The sequence below is a fragment of the Danio rerio genome, chromosome 1, assembly GCF_052040795.2.
Source record: "Danio rerio strain M-AB ecotype USA chromosome 1, GRCz13ab, whole genome shotgun sequence".
Taxonomy (NCBI): Eukaryota; Metazoa; Chordata; class Actinopteri; order Cypriniformes; family Danionidae; genus Danio; species Danio rerio.
This window is the reverse complement of record NC_141021.1, coordinates 53,529,319-53,556,176: the sequence shown is the minus strand read 5'-3', so window position 1 is coordinate 53,556,176 and position 26,858 is coordinate 53,529,319. Positions and strand designations below refer to the sequence as shown.

Below are 26,858 nucleotides of genomic sequence, written 5' to 3'. Positions count from 1 at the left end.
CTATTCCTCCTCTACTCCTCCTCCTTCCCCACATTTTCTCCTACTGTTCCTCCTCTTCTCCTTCTCCTCCTTCCCCTCATTTTCTCCTTTTTCTCCTCCTCCCCCTCATTTTCTACTACTATTCCTCCTCCACCTTCTCCTTTTCTCTTACTCTTCATCTACTCCACCTAATCCTTTTATTTTCTCTTACTCCTCCTCCTTTTCACTTTCTCCTATTCTTCTACTGCTCCACCTACTCATCTTTCTCATTTTCTTTCACACCTCCTCATCTACTCCACCTACTCCTCCTTTTCATGTCTTTCCTCCTCTCTATTCCTCCTGCTCATTTTCTCCTACTCTTTCATTTGTGTCATACTCCTCCACTTACTCAGACTTTTCATTTTTCTTCTCCTCCTCCACTCCTCCGCTTACTCCTCCTTTTCATTTTTGATCTCCTCCACATTTTCTCCTCCTCCTCTACTCCACCTACTCCTTTTTTATTTTTTCTACTACTCCTTGTCCTCTACTCCACCTACTCCTCCTTATTTTGTCCTCGTCTTCTACTTCACATACTCTTTTTTTTCTTTTCTTTTACTCCTCCCCTTTTGTCTTTCTTCTCTACTCCACCTACTCCTCTTTTTAATTTTTCTCCTAAGCCGCATCTTCTCCACCTACTCCTCTTTCTCATTTTCTGTTACTCCTCCTCCTCTCCTCCACTTTTTTTCATTGTTTTCTTACTCCTCTATTCTTCCTGCTCCCCCTCCTCATTTTGTCATATTCATGCTTCACCTCCTCCTCTACTCCACCAACTACTCCTTTTCATTTTTCTATTACTCCTCTGTTTTAATTTTCTCTTACTGCTCCTTTTCTACTCCTCCATCTGCTCCCCCTTCTCATATTCTTTTACTCCTCTTCTACTCCACCTACTCATTTTCATTTTTCTCCTACTCCTCTACCCACTCCTTTTCATTTTTATTCATCCTCTACACCACCTTCTCATTTTCTCTTACTACTCCTTCACTACTCCTCTACATATTCCTCCTTTTCTCCGACTACTCCTCTACTCTTCCACCTACTCCTCTTCTTTTTGTCCTACTCCTCCCCCTCCCTTTAGCTTTTCTCCTATTCCACTCCTCCTCATTTTTACTCATCTTCTACTGAAGCAGCTACTCCTCTTCTCCTCTACTCCTCCACCTACTCCTCCTTTCCATTTTTCTCTTACTACTCATCCACCTACTTTTCATCCTCTACTTCTTCACCTAATCCTCCTTTTCATTTTGTCATACTTCTCCTCCTCTACTCCTCCACTCTTTTTCTTCTACTCCTTTTAAATTTTACTTCTTCCTACTCTACTCCTCCTTTTAGCTTTTCTGTTACTCCACCTGCTTTTCCTTCTCTCTTAATACTTCTCTACTCCTCCACCTACTCCTCCTTTTCAGTTTCATTTCTTCTTCCTCTACTCCTTTTAGCTTTTGTCCTACTCCTCCCCCTCCTTTCTCCACCTACTCCTTTTAATTTTCTCTTCTTCCTCGGCCACTCCCTTATTTGTTCTACTAATCCTCTACTCCAGCTACTCCTCCTTTTCTCTTTCTACGCTACTCCACATGCTCTTCTACTCCTTTTAATTTTTCTCTTACTACTTCTCTACTCCTCCTTTTAGCTTTTCTCCTACTCCACTCCTCCTCCTCCTCATTTTGTCTACTCATATACTCCAGCTACTCCTCCTTTTCTCTTACTACTCCTCTTCTCCTCTACTTCTCCACCTACCCCTCCTTTCCATTTTTCTCTTACTACTCCTCCACCTACTTTTCATCCTCTTCTTCTTCACTTAATCCTCCTTTTCATTTTGTCATACTTCTCCTCCTCTACTCCTCCACTCTTTTTCTTCTACTCCTTTTAATTTTTACTTCTTCCTCCTCTACTCCTCCTTTTAGCTTTTCTGTTACTCCACCTGCTTTTCCTTCTCTCTTAATACTTCTCTACACCTCCACCTACTCCTCCTTTTCAATTTCATTTCTTCTTCCTCTACTCCTTTTAGCTTTTGTCCTACTCCTCCCCCTCCTTTCTCCACCTACTCCTTTTAATTTTCCTCTTCTTCCTCTGCCACTCCCTTATTTTTTCTACTAATCCTCTACTCCAGCTACTCCTCCTTTTCTCTTTCTAAGCTACTCCACATGCTCCTCTACTCCTTTTAATTTTTCTCTTACTACTTCTCTACTCCTCCTTTTAGCTTTTCTCCTACTCCACTCCTCCTCCTCATTTTGTCTACTCATATACTCCAGCTACTCCTCCTTTTCTCTTACTACTCCTCCACCTACTCCTCTACTCCTTTTAATTTTTCTATTACTCCTCATCCTCTACTCCAATTACTACTCCTTTCCTCTTACTACTCCTCCTCTACTCCTCCACCCACTTCTTGTTTTCTTCTACTCCTCTTCATTTTCACTTCTTCCCCCTCTACTCCTCTTTTAGCTTTTCTCCTACTCCTCCACCAACTCCTCCTCATTTTTTCTACTCATCCTCTACTCCAGCTACTCCATCTTTTCTCTTATTACCCCTCTACTCTTCCACATACTCCTCCTTTTCATTTTTCTCTTACTTTTCCTCTACTCCTCCATTTCTCTTCTACTCCTCCACCCAATCATCCTTTTCTCTTTCTCATATTGTCATCTACTTCACCTACTCCTCCTTTTCTCTTTCTACTCCTCCCCTACTCCACCACCCACTCCTCCTCCTTTTCTCTTACTTCTACTTTTCATTTTCTCTTACTCCTCCTCTACTACTCCCTTTAGCTTTTCTCCAACTCCTCCACCTCATCCTCTACTCCTCTTTTTATTTTTCTCTTACTACTCCTACTCCACCTACTACTCCTCCACCTACTTCTCCTCTACTCCTCCATCTACTCCTCCTTTTTATTTTCTCCTACTCTTCATCCTCTACTCCACCTACTCATTTTCTCCTAATACTCCTCCTCTACTCCTCCACCCACTAATTTTTTTACTCCTCCTCTACTCCTCCTTTTATATTTTGTCCTTATCTTTTTTTATTAAGGTATAGGGATGAGCTCTTATGAATAATCTTGCTTCTTGCTAGTGACAATAATAAGCACTGCTAGTTGTACAATATAAACAACAACAAACACAAACAATAACGATAGTAATTGTGCAAAACAAAAGCTTATTCCCATTTTTATTTTCCTCTTCTCTTGATTGCTTCATAATCTAGCAGCTTAAAAACTGACATGATATTACTGATAGTAATGTTGGGTGATCTATTGCTATGGATGAAAGCTGCTTATGATTTTAATGTTAATAATATTAGCAAATATAACATACAGCAAAACACAGGGACTAATAAACAAAACTGTCAGTTACTATATCTGTAGTAAAATTACAACAAACTGCATTAAAATCGATGATTTTAATTAAATATTACTACAGATATAACTACAAATGGCCGTTTTGATGTTGAAGTGTCCCATGAATGTGGTCAGGTGACGTCACGCGCTGGATTACCACGTGATGTGCTGGGGATCAGCTGATGGGGAATCACTTCCTCACTGAATTGGCGATGTTTTGACGGAGTATTTTCGCATAATACAGCGCTGGATCATCCTTCATGTAAATTCAGTCACATTTAAAGGTATTTCTCACATCACCTCTCATCATATATTTTATTTCGACGCGGGAAGGAACTGGTTTTCCCGACACATTAGGCGATGTTTGGCAGTCATGGATTATAATGAATGCTTTCAGCTTTCTTTGAGGAACAAAATTAAAACATGACAGCAGAATATAAACATTTAAGTGTAGAAGAAGGCATATATTTGTCCCACGATTGTCGTTAGTTTGTAAAAAACCCTTATTTTGTGTGTGTTTTGTGCTTAATCCACTTACACAAGCATTGTAGTGTTATGCTACTTTTCCAGAGATCTAAATAAAGCCATATATATATATATATATATATATATATATATATATATATATATATATATATATATATATAATTTTGTTTGTTGTGTGAACACTAAACCTTTTCGTAATCTGTAATATTTCATTTTTAAACTAACGTCACCAAGGAAACATGATACGTCAGCAACCAGCATCATATCAGTTACTCAGTTGCTTTATTAAGAAGACATATTTCCTCTTTTTTTTAAAGCTTTTCTATGTTATTAATTCGTCTGTAAATAGTTTTTGGACATATTATTTAAATAATTAGCCTAATTTAAACTTTAAAAATACCATAATAATTGATTTAGACATGCCCAGACTACTGTACAACATGTAAACAACTCCCGAAAATCTCCCTCACAGATTTTGTTACTAATAAATTATACAATAATCAGAAAAGTGCATCAAGTAAAATAACTGCCTATCATATGCTTTTGTCTTTTAGATGCTCTTTAGTGTGTAATGTTGTATATTTTAAACGCTTGACATAACATAATATGAACATTTACATCACATTGTTACGTTACTGATCTCATAAGGGAGAATTTGCCGAACAAATATACAGTCAAGCCCGAAACTAATTTAAGGCTTGACTGTGTGTATATATATATATATCCTAGAAATGTCTTTTTAATCCTTTGACAATGTAGTTAGTTTGTAAAGACCCTCATTTTGTGTGTCTTTTGTGCTTAATCCACTTACACAAGCATTGTAGTATGATGCTACTTTTCCAGGGAGCTAAATAACTTGTACCAATAAATATATATCCCGATATATCTGTATTCTTCTCTCTGTTGTGTTTATAATTTTTTTAAATTTTTTTTTTTATGAAAACACTTTTGTCTGTAATATTTAATCTTTAAACTAACGTCACTGAAACATGATACGTCAGCATCATATCAGTTACTTACAGTTGCTTGGTTTAGAAAATATTTACTCTTTTTATTTTATTTTATTTTTTTATTTTTTTTCTATCCTTTTAAATTTTTTTGTAAATTATTATTATTATTATTATTATTATTTTACATAATATTAAAATAACTAGCCTAAGGAGCATCGTTAAAATGGAAAAATACCATAATGGTTAATTAAGACTACTGTACAACACGTAAACAACTGCTGTAAATGTCCCACACAGGTTTTGTTACTGATATATTGTACATTAATCAGAAAAGTGTATTATGTAAAATAACTGCTTATCATTGTTTATGCTTTTCTTTATTCCGATTTATCTCCTAGAAATGTTGTTTTAATCCTTTTGACAGTATAACTAGTTTGTAAAGACCCTCATTTTTTGTGTCTTTTGTGCTTAATCCACTTACACAAGCATTGTTGTATGATGCCACTATTCCAGTGAGCTAAATAGAACAATAAATATGTATATATATTTTTTATTTTGTCTGTTGTGTTTACATTAAACCTTCTCGTAATCTGTAATATTCATCTTTAAACTAACATCACTAAGGAAACATGATACATCAGCTATCAGCAATACATCAGCTATCAGCATCATATCAGATACTCTTGATACTCTTAGCTGCTTGATTTAGACGACATATTTCCACTTTTTAAGCTTTTCTGTTTATAAATTTGTCTGTAAATTGTTTTTGGACATAATATTAAAATAATGAGCCTAATGGAGTAAAAAACAAAACAAAAAAATTATAACTGAATTAGACATGCCCAGACTACTGTACAACTATACAGTTAAAGTCAGAAGAATTATTATCCCCTTTTTTTTTATACTTCCCAAATGTTTAACAGAGCAAGAAAATTTTCACAGAATGTCTGATGATGTTTTTTTTTCTGGAAAAAATCTTAATCGTTTTATTTTCGGTTAGAATAAAAGCAGTTTTTATTTTTTTTAAACCATTTTAATTTCAATATTCAATATTATTAGCCCCTTTAAGTTATATTTATTCCGATAGTCTACAGCAGTGATTCTCAAAGTGGGGGTCGGGACCCACCAAGGGGTCGCAGGACAATGAAGGGGGGGGTCGCCTGGTGATTTAAAAAAATCTATTCAGATTTAATAAACCATAAGAACTACCATAATTTATCCATAACCTACTGAAGAGAAAAAAATAGTCATTTATAGTTACTATATAGTTACTATAGTAGCTTATAGTTACTAGTTCTGTTGGATTGCGACCCCTGAGGTAATTACATTATATTAAAGACATGGCAATAGCGTCAGATGCAGCAGCTTGACTTTATAACACCAGGACTTTATAACACCAGGTTAAATGTTCTGGCCTGTTTACAGCACTGACATCCATAAAGAAAATAAACGAAGAATAGATTTCAGTCAATTGGAGTGTGTGCGCCATTGCATGCAAGGTTTCTGTATTTATAACCACCTCAGAAAATATTGGGGGTCGTGGGTCACTGGCATTGTCATTTTGGGGGTCGCGGGCTGAAAAGTTTGGGAACCCCTGGTCTACAGAACAAACCATTGTTATACAATACGAAGGCCTAATTACCCAAACCAGCCCAGTTAACCGAATTAATCTAGTTAAGCCTTTAAATGTCACTTTAAGCTGTATAGAAGTGTCTTAAAAAATGAAATATAATACAATAATAAAAAGTATCTAGTCAAATATTATTTACTGTCATCATGGCAAAGATAAAATAAATCAGTTATTAGAAATGAGTTATTAAAACTATTATGTTTAGAAATGTGTTGGAAAAAAACTGCTCTCTGTTAAACAGATATTGGTGGAAAAATAAACAGGGGGGCTAATAATTAAATAAAACAAATAAGACTTTCTCCAAAAGAAAAAATATTATCAGACACACTGTGAAAATTTCCTTGCTCTGTTAAACATCGTTTGGGAATGATGTCTTTTTGCAGAAGAAAATAAACAATAACATTAACTAGAACAGAAAGATGCAAAGGCCACATCACGATACACAGATTGATGTTCACAACATAATAGAATTCCCTCAAGAAAACAAAAGAAAAAATAGATTCAATCAAGTAAATTAATTATAATGAGAAGTGTGCTGGCTCCACAGCTCCACACCGCAGCACTCGCCAAACCTATTACATTAGCCCATTACTTACGGCATCATTTAAAGACATGTGAAGAGTTTGTAGTGTTTGTCTTTTGTTAATGTGTTTTGAGAGCTCTGGTCATCGTGTGTGTGTGTGTATGTATGTGTGTGTGTGTCAGTTTCTCTTCATGAATACCTCAGACAGTGAAGAGGACTCCTACAACGAGAGGTCCGCTCTGGTCCAGTCCGAAAGCCCAACCGTGCCCTCATACAACCAAGACAATGCCATGTCTCTCCCCCAGGACACAGACAGCAAACGGGTCAGATCTCACACATTCACATCTACCTTTACAGTCTGTGTATGTTTATTACTGTTCAGAAAGCCTTGTAATAAGCTGCCAGTACATTCTCTGTTCTTTTACAGACTTATTTCACTACATATTATTATTTCTTACGCATTATATTATTATTTCAAATTAAAACGTCAATAAAAGTCACTTTGTTAAAGTGATGAGTTGAATTTGCAACATCAAAAGTCTACAGAGCAGAGATCAACATCTCATAACTGTAAATAAACACTTGTGAATCACCAAATACAGAAGCTGTTAATCTGCCGATATTTATTCCAGTGTAAAGTTAAGGCTGATGTGTGTGTGGTCTCCTCCACAGAGCGGTGCGGTCCGCTCGAGGTCCGCCTCGGGCTCTGGAGATGCCGGGCCGGTGGACAGAGAGCGCGCAGACACCCCTGATGGAGAGGAAGAGGAGCTCACACTCAAATACGGCGCGAAACACGTCATCATGCTCTTCATCCCTGTCACGCTCTGCATGGTGGTCGTAGTGGCCACGATCAAGTCCGTCAGTTTCTACACCGAGAAGAGCGGACAGCGGCTGTATGACCCGCTTTACCTTTTAGTTCACATAATATCACCGCTGCAGCTATCTATGTACTCTTATGTTGCTTTAAATGCAAATTCTGTTCTTTTTTTATTTTCTTTCTGTTATTAAGGAGATTGAAAAACAGACAGCTGTTCTCTTTTTGCAGAAGATATAAGAATTATGACTATATTTCTTCACCCTCACGTTGCTTTCACGTTGTTGTTTTTCTGTATTTTTTTTTCTTTTGTTAAGGAGAACACTGTACTCCCTGCAGACAAAAAAAATTACTGATAGTGTCTAATTCCAGTATTAGGTGGATTAAAAAAGCTATTATTGGCCTATACCAGTATTATTTTAATATATTGTTGTTATGTCAGTAAAAAGGTATTTTTAAATGTGTAAAACAATATTAAATTTTATTTACTTTACTGCCTTCTGTCAGATGTCACCACAGCAGGATGAACAGAATTTATTTTACTGTTTGTACTTTGTTTTTTATTTTGTTTAGTTTTTTGCTTTGATTTCGTTTTTTTCTTAAATTTTTTGTTTTGTTTTGTTTTTTTGGGTTTTTTTGTTGCTTTGTTTAGTTTTTTGCTTTGATTGTTTTGTTTTGTGTTTCGCTTTTTGCTTAGATTTTTTTGTTTTCTTTTGTTTTTTGCTTCATTTTTTGCTTTGCTTTTTGTTTGTTTTGTTTTTTGCTTTGTTTTTTGTTTTTTTAGTTGTTTAGTTTTTGCTTTGTTTTTTGTTTTTTTAGTTGTTTAGTTTTTGTTTGTTTTTTGTTTTTTTTAGTTGTTTAGTTTTTGTTTGTTTTTTTGCTTTGCTTTTTGTTTTTTTAGTTGTTTAGTTTAGTTTTTGTTTGTTTTATGTTTTTGTTTTGTTTTTGTTTAGTTTTGTTTCTCTTTTGTTTTGTTCATTGCTTATTTTTTTGTTTTGTTTTTTGTTTAGTTTTGTGTTTTTGCTTGTTTTTTTTTTGCTTTTTGTTTTGTTGTTTTTGTTGTTGTTTTTTCTTTGTTTTGGGTTTTGTTTTGTTTTAGTACTCTCCTCATCTCATTACTTTCTTTATTAGGGGTAGCCACTTTACATAATTTTTTTACCTTTTATATTTATGTGAACCATTTCATTTTATTTAATTTAATTTTTTCCCAAATAACAAAACAGCCATTACTTTCATAGCTTTAGTCCCTAGCTGAACAGCATACTGTGCAACAATAAAACAAAAGCATCACCTTGATTCAAGGGTGTATGTTTGTATTTTTCAGCATCTATACCCCATTTGAAGAAGACCCGAACTCAGTGGGCCAGCGTCTGCTGAATTCGGTGCTCAACACTCTGGTCATGATCAGTGTGATTGTCTTCATGACCATCATCCTGGTGCTGCTCTACAAGTACCGCTGCTATAAAGTGAGACCTGCTTTACTCTTACTATAAAACTATTGCTGTTATCAAAATCATCTTTATACCCTCATATTCCCTTCATTAATCTACTAATACAGTAGGGATAGTTCACCCAAAAATGAAAACACCCTGTTAATTTACTCACCCACAGGTTCTTTCTTCAGTAGAACATTTTGGATTAAAGATTTTGAGCTGAATCAGTGGTCCTTGGTGATTCATGTAGTGAATTTTAGATAAAAATAAAATGTATACAAATAAGACCAAATCAATTGTTGTGGTTCCTGATGACACACTGAGGTCTTGTAAAGCCAAATGAGCGGTCCGTGTCAAAAAATTAAACATTATTTACAATGTTATCAGCTTTAATTCACAGCCTGCTCAAGCATGGCATGTGTGAATGTAGTCCGATTACAGTCCTGTCGCTTTATTGTTGGGTTCTTCCTAAAAAAAAGTGCAATATTTAAGGGTTTAGAGAGCAGTTCTGGATACAGTCTATGATTATAAACACTTGTCTAGATAAGATCTAAACCCTGTTTGTGTGTGCAGTTTATTCACGGCTGGCTGATTCTGTCCTCGCTGATGCTGCTCTTCTGGTTCAGCTTCATGTATCTGGGGTGAGTTCTGCTTATTTCTGCTTCTTGTTTGCTTTTATTTTGGTTTATTTGCTTTTTATCTTATTACTGTTTAGTATTGACTTCTAAGAAGGATTTTTTTTAGAGTGTCAACAGTTTTGTTGTTTTTCCAGAGAGGTCTTCAAGACATATAATGTGGCGATGGATTATCCGACGCTGCTGATGATCATCTGGAACTTCGGTGTGGTGGGAATGATCTGCATCCACTGGAAGGGTCCGCTGCGGCTCCAGCAGGCGTATCTCATCGTCATCAGTGCCCTCATGGCCCTCATCTTCATTAAATACCTGCCCGAGTGGTCCGCCTGGGTCATCCTGGGAGCCATCTCTATATACGGTGCTTTGACTTTTGAGACTGTTTAGTGTGTCTCATATAATTGTCTTGTTTGTGTTGAATAGACGGATTATTGTTTCTTTAAAGGGATAGTCCACTGAATTATACTGCATGGATGAAATGCACTCACCTGCCACTTTATTAGGTTTACTACTTTACTAGTACCGGGTTGGACCCCCTTTTTACTTCAGAACTGCCTTAATCATTCGTGGCACAGATTCAACAAGATACTGGAAATATTCCTCCGAGATTTTGGTCCATATTAACATGATAGCATCACGCAGTTTCTGCAGATTTGTCGGCTGCACATCCATGATGCCAATTTTCCATTCAACCACATCCCAAAGGTGCTCTGTTGGATTGAGATCTGGGGACTGTGGAGGCCATTTGAGTACAGTGAACTCATTGACATGTTCAAGAAACCAGTCTAAGATGATTCACACTTTATGACATGGCGCCTTATCCTGCTGGAAGTAGCCATCAGAAGATGAGTACACTGTGGTCATAAATAGATGGACATGGTCAGCAACAACAATCAGGTAGGCTGTGGTGTTGACCAGATGCTCACTTGGTACTTATGGGCCCAAAGTGTGTCAAGAAAATATCCCCCACACCATTACACCACCAGCAGCAGCCTGAACCGTTGATACAAGGCAGGATGGATCCATGCATTCATGTTGTTTACGCGAAATTCTGACCCTACCATCCAAATGTCGCCGCAGAAATCGAGACTCATCAGACCAGGCAACGTTTCTCCTATTCTTAGCTTACAAAAGTGGCACCTGGTGTGGTCTTCTGCTGCTGTAGCCCATCTGCCTCAAAGTTGGATGTGTTGTGTGTTCAGAGATGCTCTTCTGCAGACCTCAGTTGTAACGAGTGATTATTTGAGTTACTGTTGCCTTTCTATCAGCTGGAACCAGTCTGGCCATTCTCCACTCACCTCTGCCATTAACAAGGCATTTACACCCACAGAACTGCCGCTCGCTGGATTTTTTTTTCTGACTATTCTCTGCAAACCCTAGAGATGTTTGTGCGTGAAAATATTCAGATCACCCCATCTGTCACCAGCAACCATGCCACGTTCAAAGTCACTTAAATCACCTAAAATAGCTTAAATCACTTCTCTAATCTGATGCTTGGTTTGAACTGCAGCAGATCGTCTTGACCATGTCTACATGCCTAAATGCAGTAAGCTGCTGCCATGTGATTGGCTGATTAGAGATTTGCGTTAACAAGCAGTTGGACAGGTGTACCTAATAAAGTGGCCAGTGAGTGTATATAATGAACGTTAATGGTTCATTAGATTATATTTAGTTTTGTCTAGGTTCTTTATTTTCCCATATGATTCTACAATTTATGTAATTAAATTGAATTGAATTTTATAATGTAAATAGAAACAGAACTATTGTTTTGTAATTTTACCAAATATTTCCCCTTTATTTAATTTTCTTTCATTTTTATAATACAACTATTCATTTCTTTAGTCTTGTAGATAAAATCAGCACTTGTATTTTGTAATATTTACCTCAATTTATTTTAATTTTAAATTAAAATGAAAATTAACATTTTATATTTAATTTAAATAAATTAAGAATTTAATTTTTGACTAAATGTAATTGTACTCAGCTTTTCCATTTTATTCATTACCTTTTTTTACTTTTAATCACTAAAAATGCTCATATCTGCTGTATCAGGTAATGTGAGTGTCGTGTGTTTTTCAGATCTGATCGCGGTGTTGTGTCCGAAAGGCCCGTTGAGGATGCTGGTGGAAACAGCTCAAGAAAGAAATGAGCCCATTTTCCCTGCGCTCATATATTCATGTACGTCCTGCCTAATGAATCTCAGCACAGGGCGACACAAAGTTAGATTAATCAGTATTCATTCGAATACACACTAATAAATGTTTTATCATCTCAGCTGCCATGGTCTGGATGGTTGGAATGGCTGACTCTAATAATCCAGATTCAGGTGAGTGCTATATATATATATATATTGCTAAATGCCCAAACTATCATCCCAAATGATGTTTAACAGATTCAGAAATTTGCCCATTATTTCCTATAATATATTTTTTCTTCTGCAGAAAGTCTTATTTGTTTTACTTTGGCCAAAATAAATAGAATAATTTTTAAAACCCATTTTGGGTCAATATTATTAGCTATCTTAAGCAATATTTGTTTTCGATTGCCTACAGAACAAACCATCATTATACAATAACTTGCCTAATTTACCTAGTTAAGCCTTTAATATAATAATTTAACTGTAAATAAAGTCGACTATAGTTGTTGTAATCTAGAAAATAGTGAATTATCTGCTGTTCTCTTCCTCTCAGCTGGTGAAAGGCGGCGCAGTGGGGGCGGAGTAAGGACACAGGAAGGGGTGGAGTCAGAGCATGATGCGCCTCAGGCAGGGAGGAGGCAGTATTCAGCAGAAGAGGACCTGGAGGAAGACCGTAAGTGGTCACAGACATGCTTCAGATACATTTGGTTAAGACTTCACCTTTTAGTTCTCAGTTCTGTTCTGTAAAATTTACGAAAGTGGGAACCGCATTCAGCATGCAAATAAAATTCTGAAAAAATCAGTTAGTGGCAACCGCATTACTAAAACTGTGTGTGCACAAGTGAACTGGACTAGTTGTTAATGAGATATTTGGACTGTGTATCAGAGTATTCTCTCTGCTGCAAGAAAAATCACATTGAATGAGATTCATTTTGACTCATTGGGGTTGCCAGATCTTGCTAGAAAATCAAGTAGAGAAATAGAGAAAAAAATCGCATAATAAAATTAACTATTAATTTTTATTAACTCCACAAACTTCAGTGTAATGGTGCTTCATAAGTGTGGCTTAAAATAAGAGGACATGGCAAAAACTCTATTATTGGTTTAATTGGTTTATATTGGTTTAATTAAAATTGTATACTAATATTATTTATCAATTATTAATATATTATTAATTAATTTATTATTTATTTAATTATTTGAGTATTATTGGTGCAGTCAAATGATAAATTGATATTAATCATGTCCAAAATAAAAGTTTGTATTAAAATAATATGCTGTATGTGTGTGTACTGTATTGATTTATTATATATCTAAGTATTTATGTGACATTTTGTTTTGTTTTATACTTTTGTATTGTCTGTTTGTGTGTTAATTTATAAATACATAGTAAAAGTACACAATATTCTTACATTTCATGTGTTGTGATGCAATTAATTATTTGCCAGCTCTATTTATTATTAATATCAGTTATGTTGTTTTGGTAAAAAATTATCAGATCATAAACCGTTCATATTATTTGGTTATAGTTTTGCTTTAAAGACTTAAGTAGGGTAAGTGTGCATAATGAAGTTAAAATGCCTCAGCAATTGAAGGCAAAGTAAACAAACAGGTTTAATGTTTTCCTGGGTCTCCTGTGATTGAATCGTGTGTGTGAGACAGGAGGAGTGAAGCTGGGGCTGGGAGACTTCATCTTCTACAGTGTACTGGTGGGTAAAGCAGCGGCGACTGGAGGAGACTGGAACACCACACTGGCCTGCTTTGTGGCCATCCTCATCGTAAGTCTAAAAACTTCTCATTCACTAATAACTGCTTAACTACTTCATCAAGTCTGTTATTCTGACCAATTCTGCAGTAGTTTGATATTGATTTGTATTGGTATTATTTAATATATAATATTAAATATTGCAAAATGATGTGTTAGGGATAAATTACATCTGTGATCGCAGAATCAGTGTTGCAAGATTGGGCGGTTTTGAATTTATGCAGGTAAAAATGGCATAGACGAATTGACAAAATTTGAGTGGTTTTGAAACGTAAATTTTATGTGCAGTTTATTTAAAAATGTATATCTGTATGCTCCTACTCCATTAAAGGGCCATGAAACCCCCTCGTTTCAGCAGGGTGTTTTCACACCTCTACTTTGGAAAAAGTCAGAAAAGTGGGTGTGTCCAGCTCTGTTTAGGGGGGAGTGTCGGAGGAAGAAAAGTGGGATGGTGTGGGAGTGTCTATTTGGGCACGCGCGAGGTTCAGAGTCAAAATACACACACACACAGTAAAAAGTGATGGTGTTAAACCTACATGGACATCTGTAGTCGAATTATTTGCCAAATTATTAAATGGTGGACTTTAACTGCAGTTTGGCTCTTTCATTCAGGGAATTCATTCATGCCCCTCGCGACAAACGCGATATTTGATTCGAGGAACTGCTCTAAGCGTGTATTTTTCATGCAATGTTTGATACCGCACGGCGAATGAGAGAAAAAAAACCCTCAGCATTTCCCGGAAACTTAGATGCACACGGCAGGTAGCGTCAGAAAGCCGCGTGTGTTATTCCGGTCACTAAATGCGGTAAAAACCCTACATGAGGTTAAAGTTTGGTTGTGGTGCTAACATGTTTACACTCGGTGCAATAGTTTGTTAGATACGAACAAACTGAATAAACAAAGAGCGCTGGTCGCTCACTTACCAAATCTGTAGAGACAGGACAATCACCAGCAACTAGAGCCGCGTCTTTAAGAAGAGAAGACTACAAGCGAATCCGGATCTCAGCGTTTGGAGATGAGAACAGCTCTCAGGTAAACAATGTTCCTCCTTAGACACGTAAGTTATTGTTGTCGCGCGTCGCGTACACTGTAATCCACATGTGACGCCAGCTGCGCTCTCACAGAGAGAAAATGAAAACGAAACTTAACTCCAGCAAACTATAAAAGCAACACTTCACGCTTGTTTTGCCAATACAATGTGGCGTCTCTGTCGTGTAAACACTGTGACAGTAATGAATATTAATGAAGTTGCACAATAGAGCGCGGTGATTGGTTTGAACCAAGCCTTACTCATGCATTAATGCATCACACTGTAAGACGTAATAAGACACACTCTAATACAGACGCCCAGTCTGCACGCTGAAATACAACGCTATTATGTCATGACCGTGATGCAGCTTCAAAAATTCGTTTCAAACCGGAAGTACGAATTTGCTTGAAATAACGCAAAAACAACCAATTTACACTTTTTAGTGAAATATAGGTTTCCTAATAGTGTTTTTAGCAGTGTGGGACACAAATACGACTGTCAACAGCTCAAAAAATGTGTTTTGGTGTTTCGTGACCCTTTAAGTTAGTTAGTAGTGACCAGTGTATAGCGCAAACCATGTGGGCCACCCACAAGAGGAGGTGAGGGCACGAACAAATCTGACTCCTCTTCGTATGCACGCACATCACGCAGCACCTGCATTTAAACCCACAGTGATTTATCCTGACACTTATCGAATTTTTTCCCGCAATTAACAGCAAAAACAAAAAAAGTAAAAGTAAAACATACAAGAGGTAGCGTAATCTACACAACATTAATTGCAGTGTGTGGGTGAAAGGGGGCAGAGTTTCGATGTGTTCTGGTTCTGGAACTGCTGGTGTTGGTTTCTGTACGAAAACCAATATTCAATCTTTAATCTATAAATCTTTATAGATTAATAATATTCAATCTTTAATCCATAAAATATATAACAGTTAAAGTAACTAGGTTAACTTTGTTTTAAATACATTACAATTAAATAAAGTATTAATCTAATATTGGGGTGTTTTGGTTTTGGACAGCTTTAGGGCTGGAAATAGCTATATCTGACAACACCGTGCAGAACAAAGCCCTATCAGCAGCCCAACTGAAATCTGAAAGGATTTACTCTGAAAACAACCATCATGCATATACTTTATTCTGCTTTTTACACGACTATGTGCCACAAAATATAGATATTAGACACAAAACATTGTTCTGAGACGTAATAGTTCGTTAGTAATATCAAACGCAAAGCTGACAGAAAGGAAAGCAGCTCATGGAGTTTACATTAACCCGCGCATTATTCAGTCACAAGATGGCGCCAAACGGTCAAATACGCAAAGCTGACAGAAACAAAACTGGATAAAGAAGACGTAGGCTATTCAGTCGCAAAACGGCGCCAAACTGTTAAAATCCGCGGTAAGGCAGATAAACAGACACATATGATTGGTCAAGATAGTTTGAAGTACCCAGAGAAGCGTGTTGTTCAGCAGTTGTTACCGACGGATGGATGGATGGATGGATGGATGAAAACTGATAGACAGATGGATAGATACAAAGGGCTGTTGGGCCTCATGGCTGGAATTGCTCAGGGCTCCCAAATCACTAAATCTGCCCCTGATTGAAACGTGTAAGTGTCTAGTGTAATCTAGTGTAATTGTGCCCCATAGGGTCTGTGTCTGACGCTCCTCCTGCTGGCCATCTTCAAGAAGGCTCTTCCGGCTCTGCCCATCTCCATCACCTTCGGCCTGGTCTTCTACTTCTCCACAGATAATCTGGTGCGGCCCTTCATGGACAGCCTGGCAGCACATCAGTACTACATCTGACAGACTTTTAAGAACCCTCGTCAGGTCACACACTCAGAGCGTTTTCTGAGACGCTCTCGGTGAGTCCAGCACACCTGTAAAAATATCAAACCATCTTCTACGTTTTGGTTGCGCTCACATCAGCACTGTGGAGTTTACAAGTAGTTTTGCTATTTTTTTTTTTAATACGGTAAACATTAATGTAAGGTGGGTTTTCTTTTCAAACAACGACGATTTCCAAAGAGAAAGAGCAAAATGCTGCTAGATTCAGTAAATGTGGCCTACATGTTTGGTAATAAACGAATGACACAAACAGGTTTTCCTAGATAGTTTTTATTTTAGAGTTACTAACATTGACGTAGATTTATAAAAATAAACATAAAAACATTCAGATTTTGGTATATGCTTGAGGTCAAAATGATTTTTTTGTTTAAATATTTCATATATATATATATATATATATATATATATATATATATATATATATATATATATATATATATATATATATATATATAATAATTTTGCCTTTACCTATATAGTGATATACATCATATAAGTAAAAGCAAAATTATTATCCCTCCTGAGAAATCTTAATGTGATTAAAATACAATCAGAACGTGAGATTGACAGGCGGATCGGTGCAGCGGCAGCAGTAATGCAGTCATTGCAATCATTGTTGTAAAGAAGGAGCTAAATCAAAAGGCAAAGCTCTCGATTTACCTGTCAATCTATGTTCCTACTCTCACTCACCTATGGTCATGAGCTTTAGGTCATGACTGCAAGAGCAAGATCTCAGACACAAGCAGCCGAAATGAGTTTCCTCATAGATAGGATGAGGAGCTCTGCCACGCGGGAGGAGCTTGGAGTAGAGCCGCTGCTCCTCCACGTCGATAGAAGTCAGCTGAGGTGGCTCGGGCATCTGATTTGAATGCCTTCTGAATGCCTAACTAGGAAGGCGTTCTAGGCATGTCCCACCAGGAGGACGCCTCGGCGAAGACCCAAGACAAGGTGGAGGGACTATGTCTCTCGGCTGGCCTTGGAATACCTCAGGATTCCCTCCCGAGGAGCTGGAGGAAGTGTCTGGGGAGAGGGAAGTCTCAGGTTCTCTCCTTAGACTGCTGCCCCCACCACCCTGCCCAGGATAAGCGGATGAAAATAAATGAATGAATGAAAAAATAATCAGTTAAATAAACTCAAAAGCAACTATTTAGTTGTTCAAACATACAACGAGATGATAGACCATGTAAACCCTAGCACCATCAGTGGCAGCAGGCTTGAGCAGAAACTCAATTGAAAATACTGGGGTAAATTCATTCAGTAATTTTCACTCGGTTTAGTCCCTTTATTCATTAGGGGTCGCCACGGCAGAATGAACCGCCAACTTATCCCGCATATATTTTTTTACAAGGCAGATGCCTTTCCAGCTGCAACGCAGTACTGAGAAACACCCACTTTGACATTTACACACATACACTAAGGCCAATTTTGCTTGTTCAATTCACCTGTAGCGCATGTGTTTGGACTGTGGGGGAAACCGGAGCACCCGGAGGAAACCCATGGCAACACAGGGAGAACATACAAACTCCACACAGAAATGCCAACTGACCCAGCTGGGGCTCAAACCAGCAACTTTCTTGCTGTGAGGTGACAGTGCTAACCACTGAGCTACCGTGCCTCCCCTAGAGTAAATTACATTTTCATGTTTTAAAGAGATGGCAGGGAAAATGGAATTTAATGCAGTGCTTCTTGTCCGGTCTGGGACCCACTTCATATCGTATATCTATCAGGCAGTGAAGATCACTGATTTTTAAAGACGTGGCATTCTTAAACATGGCGTTTTTGTAATGGAAAGACTGAAGTCATTGGGCTGGTGGTCTGAAAATTAAAAGTCTGTGTGCATATACCCCATTGTTAAGGAAAAGTTGAGGATTTACATTGTTTATTTTTATCCTGTGGCTGAAACTGGTGTCCATATAAAATGCTAATACAGTTATATTTTAATAGTCTTTCTCATTTACTTCAGTACCAAAAATGACAGAAAAAAGATTTTGACTATTTTATTCCGTCAATTTTCTGTCAGTCAGTTAAAAAATGTTCTCCAACATCTTTGCATGTCTTTATTTTATACTATTAATTTGAGTTATCATATGTTGGTGTAGCTTTTAATGTAATAAATATAAAAATAAAATATTTATACTATGAGCAATACGTTTGGTGCAGTGTTGAGGAACCAGTAATATTAATTAATAAACATGTTTTAAAAAACAGCATTTCTGTTATTATATTATAGTTTTAATATAAACAAATACCACTACTAATGATTAACTATAGAAAACATAGTACTTTTATAGGGCGAGGAATCGTATACGGTACAGATTTTCAAACTCGGTCCTGGAGGTCCGGTGTTCTGCAGATTTTAGCTTCATCCTTGCAGGTGTGTTGAGGCAAGTTTTTTCTAGAAAGCCTAGCCAGAGCTTGGCTGTTTCTCAATATGCGTTCTTCAGTGTTCTTGCGTCATCATCAACTGCCAAAGTTCAGTTCCAATACTCAAGACCAAATAACGGAGGACGTGTAAAACTTCCCAGATGTGTTCTTGATATTGAGGAAACATCGATGCAGACTTGAGCACAGAAGTCGCTCAAGAAGTACCAGAAGTCATTGTGGCTGAATAAAGGAGGTGGGAAGTGCAGCATTTTATATAGATTTATGGACCAGGGGGGCCAAGTCAGAGCACTCACTCTGGTCCCCCTGGCTCTGTGATTGGTTGTGGAAATTCCTAATGGATTCCTTTACTATTGGCTTAAGATTGGCAATCAAATTTTGGGACATTGCAACCTGCAGAACCAGGGAAGTAAAAAAAAAATATATATATATATATATATATATATATATATATTAGGGATGCAGTTAGCCCACGGTTCAATACATACCTTGGTTTTTTTTAACACGGTTTTCGGTGGCTTGACATGTTTTTTTTTTTATTCTATAGGCAATAGGAACAGTAAGAGGTTAAGGAGAAAAGAATAAAAACGCTTTATTGCAATACTCATTTTGTTTTACTTAAAAGCCAAGTAAAGTACACTAGTTCCTAGTGTATTTTATTTAAAAAAATTACACTGAAATCTCACAGCTGCTGGTAGCCCATGTACAAACTGGGGAACACATAAAATCCTACACCTTGAAATGAGTTTCCTCATCTCAGCTCATGGATTTAGAGGCCCACACAGTCAATTCTGGAAGATATAAAACGCACATAAATTATTTAAACGCAAAACCGAGAAAACCACAATTCACAAGCGTGATTTGAACCGTGGAGGTCGTACCGTACGGTTCAATAATATATTGAGAACTGTGGCATCCCTAATATATATATATATATATATATATATATATATATATATATATATATATATATATATATATATATATATAATTATTATTAAAGTTCAGAGATATAACTTATTTACCTCAGGAGTTTCCTTAAATGAGACGATGAAAGAAAAGATCACCATGAAAATCTTAATAAAGGCATAAACACATTAAGGGAATTTATTTGCTGAAATTCATATTAAAATTAGTTTCATTTATATTGTTCAACGTATATTTGTAAGGTCTTTATGCAGAGTATATATTGTGAAGGGGAAAAACAATAAATCGTATGAATGTTGTAACGTTCAAATAATTTTCTCTTAAAAACACAAGAAGGTCACGTGACCATCAGGAAGAACGCAGCATCTCATTTCTCACGAGACGTGTTCTCTGTTCCCGCGGTCTCCCGAATTCGTTCTTCCGAGGTAACTTGGCAAGACCGGTTTTCACAAGAACGCGAGTCCGATCTCTGCGTTCTTGGAATTGAGAAACAGCCCTTGATTAGCTAGCCCAGGTGTGTCTGATTGGGGTTGGAGCTAAAATCTGCAGAACACTGGACCTCCGAGACCCCTGATATATAGTAACTTTATTGACTTTGATTACAATATTACTCTTTTTTAGAGTAATAAAACTTCAATGGTCCTGTAATAACCCTCAGTGACACTCCAGTTTTTTCCCCCACAATGAGTATTTTAATGTTTTTTAAAGGGTTAATGGATGCTTTTTGCATTTATGTTAAAATAAAGTGCAACCTGATTATGAAGTGTTACATATTCATATCGGTGTCGAACTGCTGTAAAGTTAATGATGACGGCCCTAGTCTCGGAGCCACCGCAAAGTCATAATAACCAATTTTGTACAATTTGCGTTCCTTTGTGTAGATCTGCAGGGTGTTTTCTTTGGTTTACATAGATTTAAAAACTCTCGTCAAAGGTACTGTTGAAATACACACACTGGGAATGTGAGCTTCGTCGTCGCTCTGTGATTTCCTTCTAGACTCGGATCAGGTTTGCAGCTCATAGAAAATGTTGGTGCCTTGCTTTATTGTTTTCTTTTCAGTGCCATCAAAACTGCACACCGAGTTACTGAGACAAAACTGCATTCATTACTTGAGATTCAGGTCAATAACTATATACGTTTTACTTAAAGGGACAGCTCACCCAAAAGTAGAATTTACTCACACTCAAGTGGTTGCACTTTTTATTCCATAAGATGCGCATGAACTATGATGGAAACACTTTTAACGAACAAATTCCAGTGTGTGCATTAAAAAAGGTCATGTGATTTTGTTAGAAGAGATCATGTGATGATCAAAATGTGTGTGAATGGACAAACCAGCAGGCTGAGCACATTGTAAAACATCTATAATGTTGTTTTGGTCATTCTGAAACGCCATAACCATTTAAATTTTGGTGTTATATTATTAATTACGTCCAGAATTGTCAAGAGCGTCTGCACTTCGCATCTCACACCTTCAAGCGTCCACTGCGTGTCGGCATTTGTCTTCTGAGGCACAAGTAATTGATTAAATAACTAAAAGATTCATGCAGCTTCTCCTACAGTAAATTCAGTTTTTACTGTTGATATTTTGCGCCAGTTAATCAGAAAGTGACGACTTTGTTCTCTTTGACTCATTGGATGGAAACGCTGCTTTATTTGCACGTCTTTTATGTGATATTACAGTTTTGCACATACATTTAATTCACATTTTTGGATGGGAACATAGCTAATGGCTGTATTTTGCCAACATTCGTCAGTATATCGTTATCTTAAGGCTGCGGTATACATCAAACTAATTAAAAAAGAACTTAATTTTGGCTGGATCTAGTTTGAAATCGCGAAAATTCAGTTCTTTTTTCGATTTCGTTTAATCTTAACCGGGATCTTCACATTGTGTTCAACAGAAGAAATTCAACCAGCAACAGATGAGAAAATGATGAAGGAATTAAATTTTTTGGGTGAACTATCCCTTTAACATCAAGTGGCATCTATAACCATTCGATCCTAGTGTGGGTTTGGAAACTTGTTTGTGCTATGTAATTATATTAGGCTTACAAGAGTTTTTCGCTGTACGATTCTCTCTCAGCTTTATAAATCTGTTGGTTTTTATTAGCTGTTAACTGGATAAAAAAACATGGCCATCAGTGGATTTTATACGGCTTCATGAGACGGTTCATGGATTAGAGCTGCCTGAGAAACATGTGCAGGTGGTTTAGGAATATTTTGCAAATGCGGAGCGCGTTTTATCTTTATACTGAAGAAAGAAATTATATTTACTACAGATTCAAATTTTAATTGTTTTTATATGTTCATGTTTTTTTTTCTTTCTTCTTTGTTATTGTCATGCACAGTGCTTGGTGTCGTGTAATATTAATAATAATAATTAAAGACGTATACAAATAAACCAGAATGAAGGATTCTTCCTGAGCTGGATTGTTTTGTGTGTGTTTGTGTTTCCATCAGTTTGTTGCATAAAATGTTCAGAAGTACTACTGTTTAATTTTTACTTTTATACTTTGATCATGTAAAACCTGTGTGTATCTGACTTATTTTAAGGGGACCTACTGTATTATGGCCCCATTTACAACATGTAAAATGAGTGTGTTTATGAAGTTTCAGCTCAAAATACCACACAAATAATGTTTTATAAATCTTTAAAATTGCCTCTTTTGGTCTTTGATCCTAATTGTGGCATTATGATGACTGTCGCTTTAAATTCAAATTAGATGGTGTTCTTTTTAAAAAAGGGCGGAGCTACAGATGCCTGTGTGTCAGTATAGTGGCAGATTCAAAAACAAGACTAGCATGCTATGCTAATGAGAGAAAGATTGTCACTAATGGGCGGGGCTTTCTCCCTCTGATGACACGTAAAAAGGGAGAATATTAATCAAAGTGTTCCTGCAGACTGTTATCAAGTGTGATTATAAAAAAATAACTTTAATATATTTTTACCATTAGAAGCTGGTTATATTCACAGACGGTTGCCACACAACTGTGTTTAAACCCCTTATAAGCATGATTTTTGCATAAGAGGTTCACTTTAACAGCCCATTTACACAAGGTGTCAGCGTCAACGCTTTCCATTCACTTTGAAAGGGTGACGTCAGGCATTGCCGATCTGTCGGTGCCGCGTCAGTGGCGTTGCTCTGCAGAAGTTTGTAAATTCTCAACTTTTCAAGGGCCAATGGAAGCGTCAGGAATAGCTTTATGCAAATACCTCAGCTCAGACAGTAGCCGATTGTGGACTAATTTCATTGGGTGACGCTGCATCAGCCCCAACTTCAGACACGTCCTCGGTCAAGCGTTGACGCTGAAGCCCCGTGTGAATGCACGGTAATACTCACCAACCACCTTTCTGTGCCTAATGCCATGAGAGGTTAAACTGACAAGACTTCAAACCATGCAAAAGGTTTGTTTGTTGTTCAGTGAGTAACTGAGGCACAAGCTCAGAAGGCTCCGCCTCTCTCCTATAATTGAGGGCGGGGAGCAGCAGGTCATTTGCATTTAAAGGGACTTTAACAAAAGAAAGGGCTTTTAGAGCATGGCATAATAATATTCTTAGCTGAATCTTTACAGAAACATTCTGGCAATACTTTAGCCAAAACATTATGCTATTTTTTGTGCCCGTAATAAAGAAAACACAACGCTGAAAACATATCAATTGCTGCTTGAACGTTTTATTAGTCAAAAAAAAAAACTACAGTGATGTTGGCAAAACAAAAAAAGTGAAGTGTGATACCGTAACATTTAAATTCACAACACGCAAAAAACAAAACCCTAAGTCCTCCATGATGTGCCTTCAATTCCGTTCCTCAAACTGAGATTTGTTCTTCAGTAAGAAAGCCGCTAAAAACTCGATGGGATTTGGAGGCCTGGAAGAAGATGGACAGTGAGATTAATTGTTTAATTAGACAAAAACTAATATAAATATATATTCGTCGCTGCATTACTGAAATCATTTTATTTTAAATAATGTCATTACGCTACATTCAGGTTCTAGAAGTAAAAAAACTCTACAGGGCAACTGATTTTTACTCTTGGTAACATTTAAAGACAGGCTGACTGTGAGCTCTGAGGTTGTTAATCAATGGTTTATGCTTTTGTTATAAGTTTTGTAACTAATTTTAAAAATGTAATTTTAATCATGTTTGACATTGGAATTTGTGCTGAAAAACTCTACCCATGATGAATACGGCATTTTCCGTTGCTCAAATTCACACCAATAGGATTTACATCAAGCACACCAAAAGAGCTTCAGCTCAGGACACTCCTACTATTAATTCAAGTAATATAAAAAAGGAAATCATTTTTAAAATAAGTTTATTTGTTTGCTTTAAATCATGTGGTGGTAAGTTTTCATACTGGTTAATTAGATTTCGTCTGTTAAACACAAAATAAGATATTTTGAAGAATGTTAAAAACCCGTAATCATCAACTTCCATAGCAAGAAAAACAAATATTATTGAAGTCAATGGTTACCGGTTTCCAGCTTTCTTCAAAATATCTTCTTTCGTGTTTGACAGAAGAAACACAAACAAGTAAAGGGAGAGTAAATGATGGCGGAATTTTTGTTTTTGGGCAAACTGTCCCTTTCTACACTAATACAGACCTTTCCTTGGCCAGAACCGACAAGCCCTGCAGGAGAATAGGAACCACCGTCTGATCCAGGTACGCTCGTGTGGGAAGAGTCTGCAGCGTCTGAGGGTCCACCTTCTGTTTGCCCACTTTTTCAGCAGTTTTCTCATTCTCCGCTATTCTCTGGAGAAACACACATGCGACCGAGTTTGAATAATAATATATCCAAATATTATTAATATAGCCAAAATGATGCCTTTAAAAAAAACAAAAAAACGATTCCATTGAAAAACAGGTCGATTAAATTGCCCAAACCAGCTTATAAGTTATTATTAATCAGGCTATTATTGCTGTTGTTGATATTTTTATTAGTTACACATTATATAAAATAAAGACTATGCATCGTTGATTATTCAATATCTGTACCTGAATTCAGTTAGACTCTCCAATAAAACTGATTAGAAATAATAAATAAAACTTTCGTCGTTGCTATATTGTATTTATCTATCCTTGTACATCATTCGAGACTCACTCCTTTACAAAATTACCCCAATCAATCTAAAATGTTGACATCTTCCCCCATAAAGCTGTTTAAGTCATCTGGTGAAACTGTATTCATATTACAATAAATATAGCAGAAAATCTAATTATTGCAATGTCAGATTTTTTCCAGTATCGTGCAGCCCTGTATTTAACTATTAGGTATTTCAATTATAGTATTTTAAGTTTCTATATTTCCGATACTCACCTCAGCTGCACATTTTATCCATAATTATTATTTTTTACACAGCTTTTAGTTGTTTTAATTAATTTAACGTTTCAGATATTTTCCGTTGTGTTTTGGTCATTTCTAACATGCAAATATTTTATTAAAGAACAACTTTTTATTTAATTATTCGTGTTTCTCAACCAAAACTTTTGTCAATGTAACAAAATGCAAACCATTTTACCTGGATGTTTTCGGTGAGGCCATATTCTGCATGGGGATTTTCTGGGACCTGAAATAAACAGAAAAACAAAAGGATAAACGCAAACTATCTTACTTTAAATGATCTTCAACTAATGATACTTACAGGAGTGTGTCCCTCCATGCTCTCCCCGGCATCAGTGTGTTCTGTAAGGGCCAATAAAATTAATTATTAAATCACAATAATCAGACCATTTCAATGTGGTAATGTCATTGGACTGCTTGTTATCAAACTATTTCATAACTGTAACAAGAGGCAATCCAATAATAAGTTAATGTTGAAACAGCTATCATAACATTATCAATATGTGACTCTTTTTGGATTCTCGGAAGCTATAAAATATAAAAAATGTAAAACAGGAAATATGCTGGGAGCACTGTTTTTGTTTACATCCCTCAAAATGGCGTATATTAAAGTTAAACGGTATCCTTACATTAATATGCTTCATTAATATGACTCAGCTTAATAAAACCGGTCGGTTTCAGTAGTGTTTGAGCAAATAAGTTAGTCATTTTTGCGACTGCACAATAAAACCGCCCATTAGGAAATAATAAATACATTCAATTTAACAACGAATACCTTGCAGTACATTAGGAGTCTAGTATATGTGCATGTGAAGTCACATACTGTAGTGAATGGCGGGATTCAATGGGCCACTGCAGAAAAGCTCATCACTTGAACAGCTTGAGCAGAGGTTTAACTCTCTCTATCAATTGCTTTCACTGAGGATATCTAGACGTTTAGTAAATTGGACAATATATGAGCGTAAGATAAAGAAAAAAGCTTAGAAACAGCACTTACCGTCCGCCATAGTTTGTTGTTGGTTTCTACGCAGTGGACGTTGCGCATGCGCAAAACGCGCGCTTGAATGACGCGACGTAGAATCTGAACCGGGCGTGGCCTGCAGAGACTTCTTGTTTGCTCTGGTCTGAAAATTGGTCCAATAATTATTTATTACATGCTCTGGCTGTTTGTATGAAGGACGAAACCTGCAAAAACAATAAATGAATAAATACACAAAGTAGTGCATAAATAAAACCACAAATAAATAAATACACAAATAAATGAATGAATGAATGAATAAATAAATAAATACGCCAATTCCTGCAAAAATTAAGCAATAAATAAATAAATATGCAAATAAATGAATGAATGAATGAATGAATGAATACACAAATTCCTGCATTAATACAGCAATAAATAAATAAATACGCAAATAAACAAATTAATTAATAAATAAATACACAAATTCCTGCATAAGGCAATAAATAAATAAATATGCAAATAAATAAATAAATTAGTACACAAATTCTTGCATTAATAAATCCATAAATAAATATGCAAATAAATGAATACACAAATCCTTGCATAAATAAAACACTAAATAAATAAATACACAAATAAATAAATAAATACACAAA

General features: G+C 36.4%; 2 protein-coding genes across 5 annotated transcripts; one reads left to right on the top strand and one right to left on the bottom strand.

Annotated features, from left to right (window-relative positions):
- Positions 1-3,499: 3,499 nt before the first annotated feature.
- Positions 3,500-16,923, top strand: psen2 (presenilin 2). 3 transcript variants are annotated; one of them, XM_087236316.1, is made up of 12 exons: positions 3,500-3,621; positions 7,109-7,249; positions 7,599-8,360; positions 8,438-8,531; positions 8,603-9,206; positions 9,747-9,814; positions 9,946-10,166; positions 11,885-11,983; positions 12,081-12,131; positions 12,496-12,615; positions 13,605-13,720; positions 16,388-16,835. In XM_087236316.1, the coding sequence occupies exons 5-12, from the start codon at positions 9,048-9,050 to the stop codon at positions 16,541-16,543; spliced, it is 990 nt and encodes a 329-aa protein (XP_087092442.1). In that variant the 5' UTR covers positions 3,500-3,621; positions 7,109-7,249; positions 7,599-8,360; positions 8,438-8,531; positions 8,603-9,047; the 3' UTR covers positions 16,544-16,835. The 3 variants fall into 3 exon arrangements, with proteins under 3 accessions (XP_087092442.1, NP_571589.3, XP_087092441.1); NM_131514.3 differs by lacking the exon at positions 8,438-8,531 and having other exon boundaries at positions 7,599-7,819; positions 9,065-9,206; positions 16,388-16,923; XM_087236315.1 differs by having other exon boundaries at positions 8,438-9,206.
- A 6,628-nt stretch (positions 16,924-23,551) lies between these two features.
- dpy30 (dpy-30 histone methyltransferase complex regulatory subunit) lies at positions 23,552-26,326 on the bottom strand. 2 transcript variants are annotated; one of them, NR_130111.1, is made up of 6 exons: positions 26,239-26,326; positions 25,543-25,583; positions 25,420-25,467; positions 24,504-24,652; positions 24,075-24,167; positions 23,552-23,766 (listed from the first exon to the last, which is right to left on the bottom strand). NR_130111.1 is itself a non-coding variant. In NM_001002438.2 (5 exons), the coding sequence occupies exons 1-5, from the start codon at positions 26,246-26,248 to the stop codon at positions 23,694-23,696; spliced, it is 321 nt and encodes a 106-aa protein (NP_001002438.2). In that variant the 5' UTR covers positions 26,249-26,326; the 3' UTR covers positions 23,552-23,693. The 2 variants fall into 2 exon arrangements, 1 of the variants encoding a protein (NP_001002438.2); NM_001002438.2 differs by lacking the exon at positions 24,075-24,167.
- Positions 26,327-26,858: the final 532 nt, after the last annotated feature.